The sequence below is a fragment of the Vicugna pacos genome, chromosome 12 (genome assembly GCF_048564905.1).
Source record: "Vicugna pacos chromosome 12, VicPac4, whole genome shotgun sequence".
Classification (NCBI taxonomy): Eukaryota; Metazoa; Chordata; class Mammalia; order Artiodactyla; family Camelidae; genus Vicugna; species Vicugna pacos.
In genome coordinates, this window is record NC_132998.1 from 53,074,072 (window position 1) to 53,087,810 (window position 13,739).

Genomic DNA, 13,739 nt, shown 5'->3' on the forward strand with positions numbered 1-13,739 from the left:
AAAATACATTTAAGTTTTTTATTATGTCATGAAATAAATCAATGTACTCTTTTAAGATTTTCATCCTTGTTATCATGCTTAGAAAGGCTTTATCTACTGTCTACACATTTTCCTTTTTTTTTTTAACATTTTCATAGTTTATTTTTGTACACTGAAATTTTACTCCATCAAAATTATAATTTCATTTTAATTAAATGTGTATTTTATTTTCATTAAATATTTTTCTAAATAATTTTTGAGTGTTTTGCAAAATAAATTTTATTTGGAAAATTAATATTTTAAACACATATTTTTCCAAATAATAGGGAAGTTTTAACCGCTTTGCATGTTATTTGAAATGCCAAATTTGCAGAGGAAATCTTCCATCAACATTATTTTTTGGTAACAGCTTTACTGCAATATATTGACATACCATTCAGCTGACCCCTTTAAAGTGTATAATTCAGTGGTGTTTTAAGTTGATTCACAGAGGTGTGCAACCACAATCACAATCAATTTTAGAACGTTTTTATCATCCTGGGAAGACACCCTGTCTGCACCCTTTAGCTGTCATTCTGTATCCTCCTATAAATTTCCCTGTTCTAGACGTTGAGTGTAAGTGGAATCATATGTGATCTTCCGTGTCTGACTTCCCACACTTAGCATATTTTCAAGGTTCATTCACGTTGCATGCATGTATCAACACTTGATTCCTTCTCATGGCCAAGTAAGGTCCCTTGTACGGATGTAGCACATTTTGATTGTCCATTCACCAGTTGATGGACATCTGACTTGGTTCCACTCTTTGGCTATTCTGAATAATGCTGCTATGAATAGTGTTTTCATTTCTCCTGGGTATATACCTTGAAATGGAGTCGCTGGGTCACATAGTCATTCTGTTTAACTTTTTGAGGAACTGTCCAACTGTTTTCCATGTGGCTGGAAATCTTTTACATCCTTATCAACAATATATGTGGGTTCTAAATTCTCCACACGCTCATCAATACTTATCGTCTTTCATTTTTCAATAGTCACCTAGTGAGTTGAAAATGGAACCCTGTTGTCGTTTTGGTTTGCATTTCCCTAATGACTGACGATGCTGGACATATTTCCATGTGCTTACTGGCCATTTGTATACCTTCTCTGGAAAAATATCTGTTCCCATCTTTTGCCTATTTTTAAATTAGGCTATTTGCCTTTGTTACTGTTATTGAGTTGTAAAGGCTCTTTATATCTCCTGGATATTCAACCCTTATCAGACGCTATGATTTGCAAATATTTCCTCTCATTCCGTGGCTGTCTTTTTCACTTTCTTAATGTTGCCCTTCAAAAGCACAAATGTTTTTTTAATTTTATTTATGTCCAATTATCCTTTTTCTTTTGGGTGCTTGTGCTTTTTGTGTCATATTCAAGAAACGGTGCCTAATTCAAAGTCACATAGATTTACACCTATGTTTTCTTCTAAGAGCTCTACAGTTTTAGCTCTTACAGTCAGGTCTCCCATGGATTTGAATTAATTTTTGTACATGGTGTGAAACAGAAGTTCATCTTCGTTCCTTTGTATGTGGATATACAGCTCTTTGTTTCAGCACTATTGGTTGAAAAAACTTTTTTCTTTTTTTTTTCTGTAGAATGCTCCTGACACCCTTGGCAAAAATCAATTGCTTATAAATGTTTGCATTCATTTCTGGACTCTCAATCCTGTTCTCTGGATTTAGAATCTATTCCATGAATGTCTATCTTTATGCCAGTACCACACAGTCTTGAATCCTGCAGCTTTCTAGTAAGTTTTAAAATTGGAAAAGTATAAGTCTTCCAACTTTGTTCTCCTTTTCAAGATTGTTTTGGCTACCCTGGGTCCCGTGCACTTGCATCTGAATTTTACGATCAGCTTGTCAATTTCTCCAAAAGACAATCCAGCTGAGGTTTTGATAGGGATTTAATGAATCTGTACATCATTACAGCATTAAGTCTTTCAATTCATGAACAAAGGATATCTTTATTTAGGTCTTCTTTCATTTCTTTCAACAGTGTTTTGGAGTTTTCAGGGTAAAAGTCTGATGTTTTTCCATTAAATTTGTGAAATATGTTCCTGAGCATTTTATTATTTGATGTTCCTATAAATAGAATTGTGTTCTTAATTTCACTTTTGGATTGTTCACTGCCAGTGTATAAAAATATAATTGATTTTTGTATATTGATCTTGTATCCTGCAACCTTGCTGAATTTATTAGGTCCAGTAGCTTTGTGTGTGTGTGTGTGGATTCTTCAGGAGTTTCTGGATCATACAATTTGTGAATAAGGATCCTTTTATTTCTTCCTTTCCAACCTGGCTGTCTTTTGTTTCTTTTTCTTGCCTAATTGCCCTGACTAGAACCTCCAGTACAATGTTGAACAGGAGTGGCAAGAGCAGACATCCTTGTCTTGTTCTTAATTTTAGGGGGGAAGCTTTTCAGTCTTTCATCATTAAGTGTGATATTAGTTGTGGGTTTTTCATAGTTGCCCTTTATCAGGTTAAGGAAGTTCCCTTCTATTCCTAGTTCGTTAATTTTTTTAAGTCATGAAACGATTTTTGTCAATTTTTTCTGTATACATATATACACGATTTTTTTGTCTTCTATTCTGTTTAACCAAACTTGCATTCCTGAAATACATCCTACCTGACGATGGTGCATAATTATAAACTTTCCCCACAAAACAAGAAGAGGAGGGAATACATACCAACTCATTCTATTACTATGATACCAAAAGCAGGCAAAGCTGTCACAAGAAAACTACAGACCAATATATCTTACAAATACAGATGCAAAAATCTTCAACATAATGCTAGCAAACGAAATCTAGGAACATATAAGAAGGATTATACATACCATGACCAAGTTGGGGGAATGGGGAATGAGCAGTAATGTGTATGAGATTTCTTTTGGGAGAGATGAAAATATTCTGGAATTAGCAATGATGTTTGCACAGCTTTATGACTATACAAAAGTACATGCAGATTAAAAGAGCAAATATTACAATACTTGAATTATATCGTATTCTTTTAAAAAAGGAAGCTGCCTGCCCTTTATTTTCTCTTTCACTCTTTACTAACTTGCAGACATTATGCAAGTTAGTAAAAACATGTTAAGAGATGGTAGCGCAACAAGACAGTGAGAAACTGAATGTTTGGATGGCCTTCCATATCAGAATGGCACAGCACCACAGACCACCTACAAGCTCAGACATTTACAAAAGAAAAAAACTAGTACCTGCTCTGTTTAGGTCACTATTATTAGATTCTTACTGAAGTACCCCATCCAATATCCTAATTAATTCAATTTGATTGTTTCTACTTTTTCAATGTGCAATGAAATCCTCATATATATTTCCTTGGATGTGTGTTATAGTTTTTTTAAGGTAAGCACCATGAAGTGAAATCTTTGTCATTTTACTTGGTTGTCACAATGGTTGTCAATTTAGTTGCACAATTTAGTTACACCTTAGCATGCTTGCTTATTTTCTTAACTGGCTGAACCAATTTTCCAGCAATGAGAAGACTTAACATTTTCTCAAATCCTCACCAACATTTGGTCTCATAAAACATACTAAGTTTTGCCAATCTCATAGGTGTGAAATGGTATTCCATTATTGTTGTCACTTGAATTTCCCTGAGATTATTGGAATTGAGCATTTTTTCACATTTATTGGCCACTTGAGTTTCTTTCATGAACTGACCGTACATTACTTTCACTCATTTTCCCATTATGTCATATGTCATTTTGTTAATGATTTGTAGACATTTTCATAAATGCTGGATAATCTTGCTGATTACCTGTTTTGCCATTAACTTCTACTAGTCTGTGGCTTACATGATCACTTTGTTTATAATGATTTTAGTCTTATGACAGTCATTACTTGATGTGCTCAAGTGTATCAATATTTTCCTTTGTTTTTTCAGCCTCACTTAAGAAAATATTTCTTAGGCTTATATCATTAAGATATTTTCTTATTCCATCTCCTGGAAGTTTTATAGTTTTCTTTGCACATTCAGATTTTATTCCATTTGGAATTTATTGTTATGTGAAGTATGTACAAATTTCATTTCTTTCTTATGTAGAGCTAATTGTTCAAGCATCATTTATTCATAAGCTCATTTTGACCCTAATGAATTTCCCACATCTTCTATGTCTGTCAGTAAAATCTAATCATTTCTAGTTTAATTTCACTGAGTCTATAATCTTAATCATTTCTCTCCTTTGAAATTTGTTGAGGCTTGCTTTATGGCCTGGAACATGATCAATTTTGGGAGATGTTACATGGCCACTTGCTACGTTATTTTATATATGTCAATTGGGTCAGCTGTTAAACGTTACTCAAATCTGCTAGGTATGTATTGATATTACTTTTGTCTAACTGTTTATCAGTCACAAACAGAAGTGTGTTAAAATTTCTCATCATGATAGCCTTGTATATTTCTCTCTTGAGCTATTTCTATATATTTCTTCTTTAATTTCTTTGTTTTTGTGTATTTTGAGGTTATATTTTTAGGTATGTCCCAATATAGGATTGTTACATTTTGATGAATTAACTTTTATAATTATAAAATGTCCTTTTTGATCTCTAATAACAGTTTTGCCTCAAAGTCTACTGTGTTTCATATAATACAAGTACTCCAGCTTTTCTTTCTTCATTTTCTTGGGTTGATGTTTTTATGGTGTATATGTTCCAGTCTATGATCTCTGTCTTTGAATTGGAAGAGTTAGTCCATTTATATTTAATATAATTATAAATTTGGGTTTAAATCCACTGTCTTATTTTTTTTTCATTTGTTCCACCTGTCTACATTCTTTTTTTTTTCTCTTTCCTTGCATTCTTTTAAACTGTTTGCTCTATATTATTTCATTTCCCCCACTTATTAGCTTGGTAGTTATACACTTTTTTACTATATAAATTCTTGAATTCCAACACAGAACTACTAAATCAGAAATGGGGATGGAGTTTCTACTTCAGTGGGTTTAGGATGGGACTTGAGAATGTGCATTTCTAAGAAGTTCACAGATGATGCTGATGCTTCTTGTCCATGGATTACACTTTGAGAACCACTGGTTTGGAGGAAGAAATTGACTAGGTATAAGAAGATTAGTGAAGACCTATTGTAATAATCAAAGAAAACAATGGCTTTGACTAGGATGGTGGCAGTGAAAACCGGAAAAAGTATTACTTGATACATTATTAAAAGTATCATTAACAAAGTATTATAACAGAGAAAATGATACCATTGATAGAAACAAAAGATTCCAAAATAGAAGTAGGTTTTAGAGAGATAAAGATGATTTTTTTTTTTTGGTCATTATTATCCTTTAAACAGAGAAAACAGAAAGTAACTAAAATCAGAATAGAAGATTTAACTCTCACTAAGCAGCATTATTGTCTGGTTTTCCATGTTTTAGAACTATTTTAAAATAAAGTTGTACCAATTAAGACAATTATATTTGTTACACACGAAAAACTAGATTACACTTCGAGGATTTAGGATTTAATTTTCTAGGATTTAATTTCCTCTAATGAGATACAAACATCAATATATGCTGCTGCAATACTGTTCGATTATAACTAGTAAATTGGATGGATAAGGTTTCAAAGTTCATTTGATTCACTGCATCAATTAGATGAATGGTACAGAAAAATTAAATGAAAGAATATTTCTTCACATGTGCTTCAGTATACAGAGAACTTCTAGTGCCCCAGTCTCCTGAATTCTGTTGCCCAATCAAGTAAATACAGAAAATAAATTTGCTTGAATTAGTTTACTTACAAAAATGTTCACAAATTTAAATAATTAATAAACACATGGTTTTCAACTTTATAACAATGGTTATTTTAAAAGAAAAGAGGGTATTACTATAACTCAAAAGTACAAATTTTTACACATTGATTTACGTACCCTAGAGAATACCAAAAGCACAGCATGAGAATAGTTGGAAACATATGTAATATTAAGAACCATTATGTTAAGTATTTTACTGTGAATATTTATGGTAATTGTAATGTGAACGTACTGTTTATTCAGGAACTCAGCTGAACATGAAATTCTGCTGAAGACTGAAAAAAAAAATTAAACCCAAGGTAAATAAAACTTGAAAACTTCATTGATAAATGAGGATCAAAAACATTTTATAGAGAAAAAACTGACAACTCATAAAAGGCTTTATAATTCTAAGGCAAGTTTGTGATAAAATAGATACATTCCACCCCCCCAAACTATAACTAAAACATACTGTAACGTAACAAATCTCTCTTGTAAAAGAAAAAAGTTTTGACTAGTAGTTGAGATACATAATTTTTGGGAGTTTACAAATAACTGACATTTTCATAGACAGCATCCACACACAGAAGTGAGAGATGGATCGTGATAAATACCCTCAGACAGGAAGACCCTAGCAGCCTGCAGATTAGACTGTTTCTGAAGAACTGTAATACAGGTGGATATTATCTGAGCAAGTTTGTAAATATCTAGTCATATTAGTCACCTACTCAAAAGCTTTCCCTGGCTTCTGTCTCAATATCCTCTTGCTGCTAAAACATAAACTTAGTAGCTTAAAACAACACAAATGTATCATTCTACAATTCTGGAGGTCAGAATTCCAAAGTGGGTCTCACTGGGCTAAAAATCAAGGCACCAGCTGGGCTGCACTTCTTTCTGGAGGCTCTAAGGGAGAACCCATTTTCTTGCCTTTTCCCACTTCCTTGGAAAAGGGGGCTGCCTGCCTTCTTTGGCTCGTGGCCCCCCTCGGTTTTCAAATCTGACAACAGTCAGTTGAGTCTTTCTCAAACTGCATTGCTCTGACCTACTCTTCCACATTTAAGGACCCTTGTGATTACACTAGACCACCAGGATAATCTCCCTAATTCAAGGTCAGCTGAGTAGCAATCTTAATGCCCTTTTGCTGTGTAACAGAAGGTATTCACAGGGTCTGGGGATTATGATGTGGACACTGTTGGGAGGGGCATCGTTCTTCTACCATGGCGTCCTGATATCTGCAAACCCACCCTGTCTGTCAGGTCCTCTTCATTACTGGCCCTATTCACTCTCCCGCCTTCCCCCCAGGGCTCTGCTCTTGGTGCCTCTCGTTCCAGCCACACCAGTCTATCTGCTGATCCCCCAACACACGCCATACTGGCGCAGCTCCACACCTCTGCTCCTACATTTTTTCTTTCTTGACATTCTCCTCCTTCTTCTTCACCTTTCTGTCCAGGATGAAAATTCTATTCATTCTCAGAATTTCAGGGCAAATGTTTCATTCCCCAGGCAGCTTTTTCCTTAACCTTTCTCCTCTGTAGACGAGCAGGTCCTGTTGTTCGGACTTCCCTGTAGAACTTGGTGTTTGGCCTGGCTTGACGCTTACTTGTGTTCTTATTGCCTCTGCTAGGTAATGACCTCCTGGCGGGGCAGAACCGTGGATTCACCCTCACCGGTATGTCAGTTAGGCATGTCTAAAACGGAACCCTTGCTGTTCATGCACACTCCTCCAAAATTACTCGGCCTTCAGTCTTCCTAGCTAATAAAATCATCCCCCTTCACCCAGGTGTGCTTGCCACAAACCTTCAAGTCACCCTCGCCTTTTCTTTCCCTCATTCCTCATATCCAGTCCATCACTGGCTTGGACCTTATCAATGCTACCTCCTGATCTAAGTCACCATCACCTGTCCTACTGGACTCTCTGTTTCCAATCCTGCCTCTGATGCCGTCACCTCGCACAAGTGAGCATGTGCACACGTGCGTGCACACGCGCACACACACATTTTATTCTCATCTCAGCAGCCAGAGGGATCGTTTCCATTTTTGAAAATCTAAGTGTGATTATATCTCGGTCCTGCTAAATGTCAGATAGCTTAGCATCATGTTTAGGCTAGAATCCAAAGTCCACATAATGCTCTTTTTTTTTAAATTTTATTTTTGTATTGAAGTGTAGCCGATTTACAATGTTAGTTTCAGGTGTACAGCAAGGTGATTCACTTATACAGATACATACATATATATTTTCTTTCCAGATTCTTTTCCATTATATATTATTACAAGAGATTGAATATAGTTCCCTGTGCTATACAGTAGGTCCTGGTTGTTTAACTATTTTATATATAGCAATGTGTGTCTGTAAAGTCCTTATAATGTTCTACAACGCCCCAGCCTCATTTGACACTCATCTCTGCTGGCTCATCATGGTCCAACCTCACCGTCATCCTCACTGGTCCTCACACGGGCATGGTCATCACTTTGCCTCAGGGCCTTTGCACCTGCTGTCCCCTTAGCCAGTGGAATACTCTTACTCCAGATAGCCACGTGATTCACTCCCGTATGTCCCTTAGGCTTCTGATCATCCTCTCATGTTCTTTGGGCCTTTGTGGAAACATCACTTCACCAGAGCCATCTTCCCGACCACCCCATGCAAAAGAGCAGCCCCTCGTTCCTCCTACCGCAGTCTATACATTGATGCTGCTTGAATTTTCTCTACATACTTATCATTATAGGACATTATGTTATAAATCTACTTCTTGTTGGTCACTCTCCACTAAAATGTAGGGCAGACACTTTGTTTTGCTCTGTATTCTAGTCTTAGAACCGAGCAACATGCACAACACAAAGTGGGCACTTAAAAAATATTTCTTAAATGAACTCATCTCTGTATGTCCTCCTGTTTCTTGCCCAGTTCTTTGATCATAATAGATGCTGAAGAAGTATTTGCAGAATTAAATGTTACGTACACCCTCAAAATTACTTCACAGAATCACCAGAGAACAAACCACCACGGTAAGCCACTCTTTCATGGAGAAATAAAGATTGTAGAAAAGTTGTCACAGTTCAGATCAGCCTTTGGTACTTAGTTTCGATACGAGGGACCTCCCTAGAGCACAAAGTACATCACACTGAACATTTAATTCAAGGATGGAGCTCACAGCAGACCATACTGTCTGCACAGTGAGGGCGTGCGTGCTGGTGGGGCGGGGCCACCGGGTGGATGTGAGCGATAGTAACAAGATGGCTAAGCCACAGTCCTTAGTTACATCCCGTTTCCAGGGATACACAAAGCCTGAGCCCTTTTCTGGTTCTTACCTAAGTTTCTCTTCTCTTCAATGCATTTCTCTTACTTCTATAATAGTAATGGTTTCTTAGAAACACACTTCTGTCCTGTTTCTAGGTTTTTATTATCAGAGAAAAAAACCTCAAAGCAAAAATAAAACATACAGACTTAAATCATGAACTCTCTCATTCCATGGACAAGAGGCCAGTTCTAAAAATTCACCTTTTTTTTTTTTTTTTGCCATCTGATGTACATGAAGCAAAAGTAGATGCTTGGAACTGCATGTGTTCATTTCATTTGCCAGAGAACAGTTTTAAATGATCATCTCCACACTAACTTTAAATGATTCTCTTCTTTTCCTTCAGAATTCCTTAGTCTTTCCTGTTATACCAGCCCCCTACTGTATTCAGTAGCATCGGTAACAATCTTTCAAGCTTAGTCACATAAATACTAATCACCCTCGGGGTTCTTATTTGACTTCTCCTTTCAAAATAGATGAATACATCTTCTAAGCCAGTTACTTATTTATTTTTTGACTCTGTCTATTCTAAGATTAGAATCACTTGAAGAACTTTTTTTAAAAAACACCAATGCCCAGGACCTACCCAAGGCCACATCTGAATCTCTGAAGGCTGGACCCAAGCATCAGAATTTCTTTTTAAAGCCCCCACCCCCCCAGTGATTCCAACGTGCGGCCATGGTTGAGAACCAAAACTCTTAGCGCACACACAACTGCAAGGCACAAAGAGGTAATGCAGCAATGAGAACATGAGCCAGAGGAAGCTGACCCCAAATTTCAGTTTTGGCTATGGTCACTTCACAGAGCAGATCACTGCCCTGTGGAGAATTAGGACCTGACTTGATAATTAGAGTAACTGACTTGAAAGCTACATTACATGCCTGGAGACAGCAATTGCTTTAGGAACAGGATATGATTCAAAGCGTAAATCAGGTGAATAGGACTTAAAGGTATTTTAATGAAGTCATTAGTCAAGGGTCAAATTTATTCACACTCTCTTCTTTAGTAGTCTATGGCTTAAGAAGTTATATGCTTGCAACATTCTTTCCCTGCCTTTTACTGTAACTAATGCAGCCAACTCAAGGGAGGGGAGAATGTCCTTGCTCTTTTTCTAAGAAGAGATTTCTCAAATGGTTTCTTGTGGAAGAGACGGTTGATGGTGATTAGGGTCCGTGACACTGTAGGGAATGCAGGCATTCTACAAAGGGTGGGGAGCCCAGGCCTTTCTTCTGCATAGCCCAGGGAACTATATTCAGTATCTTGAAATAACCTTTAATGAAAAAAGAAAATGAAAACAAATATATGTATGTATATGCATGACTGGGACAGTGTGCTGTACACCAGAAATTGACACATTATAACTGACTGTACTTCAATTAAAAAAAAAAAAGAGGTGAGGCAAGATGCAACAGCAATAGGTATTGCCTAACTGCAAGAGCACTGTGGAAAACTTCTGCTGATGTACTGGACTCTGGCACAATATTTTAGTTACGCTGAATTTTTCCATCACTAATTATGAGAATTTCCAAATCGAGCATTTAATTGCTCAAAAGTAGAAAGGTGACTGCAAAAGAACATGCTTATGTTCTGTAAATGCTACAATGCAACCATAATTTGGATAAAAAGACATACATTGCTTTGGCTGAGGAGACCTTAACTAAATTGCATGGGATGCTATTCCTCATTTTTTGTAACAATGACACATCTTTCTTCAGTTGTCATTTCTTGAATACTTTACTTTATAAAATCTTATTTTGTTCTCATACTTCTTTAAAATGATTGCTGCCAGGATCCAAACTGGCACTGGTTTAAAAAAAAAAAAAGATTATTTGCAACAGAGAGAGGGAGAGAGAGAGAGAGATCAAATCCCAGGATTACATAAAGCATTTACCACTCCTTCCAAGTGATTTAAAAACCTATGTCCTAATTATCTCAATTAACTTTTTCCGCCAGATCCTTCCAAAATTGCCTGGAAATTGCAAAACAGCCTTTTTGTAGTAAATTCTATCTTCTCAGTGTTTTGAGTAAACATTAGCTTTTTACTGGTATATGTGTATGTAATTTATTAGTGCCTGAACCATGATCTTAAACTAATTAGCAACGTTTCAACAATTATAACAACACCTAAATGATGAACTACCATATAATTTCTAAATTCTATTACTGCCTGGCAACTTCTTTTTATTTTAATGGTTTAATTCTGGGGAAAAAAAGTGTCGTTTCTGAAACCCTGCGATCTATTTTGAAGTTCCTGAGCATGGATTCAATTAACTTAACATCTGTCTTTGAGACATTATTGCTTCTTCAAGACTTTGAACATTATACTCTACCTAAACTCTGTATTTCTATATTTATTGCTTATATAGTATCATTATTTTTAAGGTAGATGAATACTCCTTTGTCAGCAGGAGCATCTTTTTTTTTTTTTTTTTTTGAGAAGGCATATTTTTCAAAAAGGGATTCCCCTTTTAAAAATTTCCCCAATTCAAGAATTTACTGTTTAGGAGACAAGATCGGGAGTTTTACTGCACAGAAATGAGAAGCTTGTCTTAAATACATTTAAAATATTAACACAATTTTTTTTGGATTGATATAATTATATCACATTGAACAGAAAGTTTTCCTGTGTACATAAGATTCATTCCTTTTTGGATTATTTTCTGGCTTGATTTTCAAGCTCTGCCCTCACAAACGGGGAAAATATCAACAACTTTAAAGAAGATATATTCTCTGACAGTTAAGAAACAAGAACAGCAAAAAGGACCGAGAAGAAAGAAAGAGAGAGAGAGAAAGAAAGGACCCCTCTGGCAAAACCAGGTGTACTACAAAGCTCAATTAGTTCACAGACTGAGGACACTGCTTTTTATAAGTTTTTTCTCCATTGGGAACAGTTTTCTGAGTCTCCCCTTCTCTGCTCTCCATCCCTCGAGTCCTAACCAGGTTTTTTCTTTTTTGCTTGTGAGAAAGAAAAAAGTTGCCAAGAAAGGAATATTCGGTACATTTCAAGGAGGCTTTTCTATTTTCAGTAAGTTTCACCGTTCTCCAGATGGCTCCCAATTGTCCCTAGGCTCCCTCTAGACCCTTCTGAGCATCAATTTCACGAAAACTAGAAGTCGTCTGCACCCGCCCAAAAGGGACCTATACAGAATTTCGCATCTGATTCCACGTCTTTTGTCGACCCAGGAAAGCTCATCTTTGGACCCCAAGTTAAAAACGACTGTCTAAAGCTAAAAGGCAAGGAAACCCCTAACACCCTTCAAGGGGTTTTTGGACCCCCTGGACCTCCCAAGGCGAGTTCTGGACGCGGCCAGTGGGAGCTCAGAACTTGACCACGCGTGGGAGTACATGGATCCCCGCTACCACACTGGCTTTAATCGGAGGAAAAGTTAACTTTTGGCTCCTTGCATTTCTCCAAAACCCATCCTGTAGGCGCCAGACCTAAGCTGAGCCAAGGCCTCAAAATCTGAGAAATCTGTGAGGGGAAAAAAAAAATCTGTGAAGAAAGCCTCCAGGCACCATGGGTCGTCGCAAACAAACCCTCCGGAAGGACAGTGGTACTTAGTCCCGGTTTGAGTATAGCCTCCCGGTCAGGCGAGCAGACTCCGAGCCACCCCGCGCAGGGTCTAGCTGTGCTCCCCCAAACCTCAAGACCTCCGCGGGAGCGCGGCATCCCTCGCGGGCGTCCTTACCTTGGGGTTGGTCAGGAGCTGGTGCTCGTCGCTGTGCAGCAGCGCCCTGGAGTTGGACTCAGAGTTGTTCACGTAGACCTGGACGCAGGGGTACTGCGAGGTGCCCCTGCAGTCGGCGCCACAGGTGAAGGTGCACTCGAACACCTCGCCGATCTGCTGCACCGACAGCACCGTGCAGTTGGCCGCCGTGGCTTGCAGGTCCTGCAGCGCGGGACTGAGCCAGCAGAAGCCGAAGATAAAGAGCGACACGACGCCGGAGATGATGAGAAACAAGCCGAGCCGGATGCTCTTGTCTTCGGCTTCCGTGTACTCGTAAGCCACCCGGAGCTTCGCCATCGCCCCCCACTCCCGGCGGCGGGCGCGCTCCCCCCGCCCCCTCCCGCCCCCGGCGCCGAGCCCGACTGCCTCGGGCGGGAGGAGCCGCCGCCGCCGCCGCCGCCGCCGCCGCCGCCGCCGCGCGGCAGCAGGGGAGTGGGCGGCCCGGGGGAGCGCGCGAGAACAAAGGGGCCGAGGCCGGCGACGCCCCCGGCGGCGGCAGCGCCCCCCCGCCCCCCACCCCGCCCGCCGCCGCCCGGGTCCCGGAGGCTCACGGTGCAGCCGCGGCTTCAGAGCCTCCTGCACCCGCGGGCGCGAGGAGCGCACGGGCGGCTCCTGCCTCCAGCGCCCCCTGCCAGCCTCCGCCCCCGCGCTCTCCCCGCCTCCCCCACCCCGCCTCCTCCCGGCCGGCGTCTCCCCGTCCCCATGCCCAACTGCCGCCGCTCCGCGGACTCGCCGGGCAGCTGCCCCAAGGACTGGAGCGGCTGATCCGGGGCGAGCACGGGGGCTCCGCGGTGCGGAAGCCGGCTCCGCCCGGCCCCACCCGCCGCCGACCCGGGCCCTCCCGCCGCGCCCCGCCCCGGGGCGTCTGCCGTGGGCGCCGGCCGGGCGAGCCCCGAGGGTAGGGCGGCTGGAGCCCTGTTAAACCCTTTGGAGGGACGTCTGAGATGAAAG

The 13,739-nt window shown here is 39.7% G+C and overlaps 1 protein-coding gene across 1 annotated transcript in view; it reads right to left on the reverse strand.

The window, feature by feature from the left end:
* KCNMB4 (potassium calcium-activated channel subfamily M regulatory beta subunit 4) overlaps positions 1 to 13,438 on the reverse strand; it is a 55,073-nt gene extending 41,635 nt beyond the window's left edge. Inside the window, exon 1 of the mRNA XM_006197824.3 lies at positions 12,750 to 13,438. Coding sequence (XP_006197886.1) covers positions 12,750 to 13,085 — 336 coding nt within the window. The 5' untranslated portion in view covers positions 13,086 to 13,438. The remainder of the gene's footprint in view (positions 1 to 12,749) is intronic.
* Between the last annotated feature and the right edge of the window lie 301 nt (positions 13,439 to 13,739).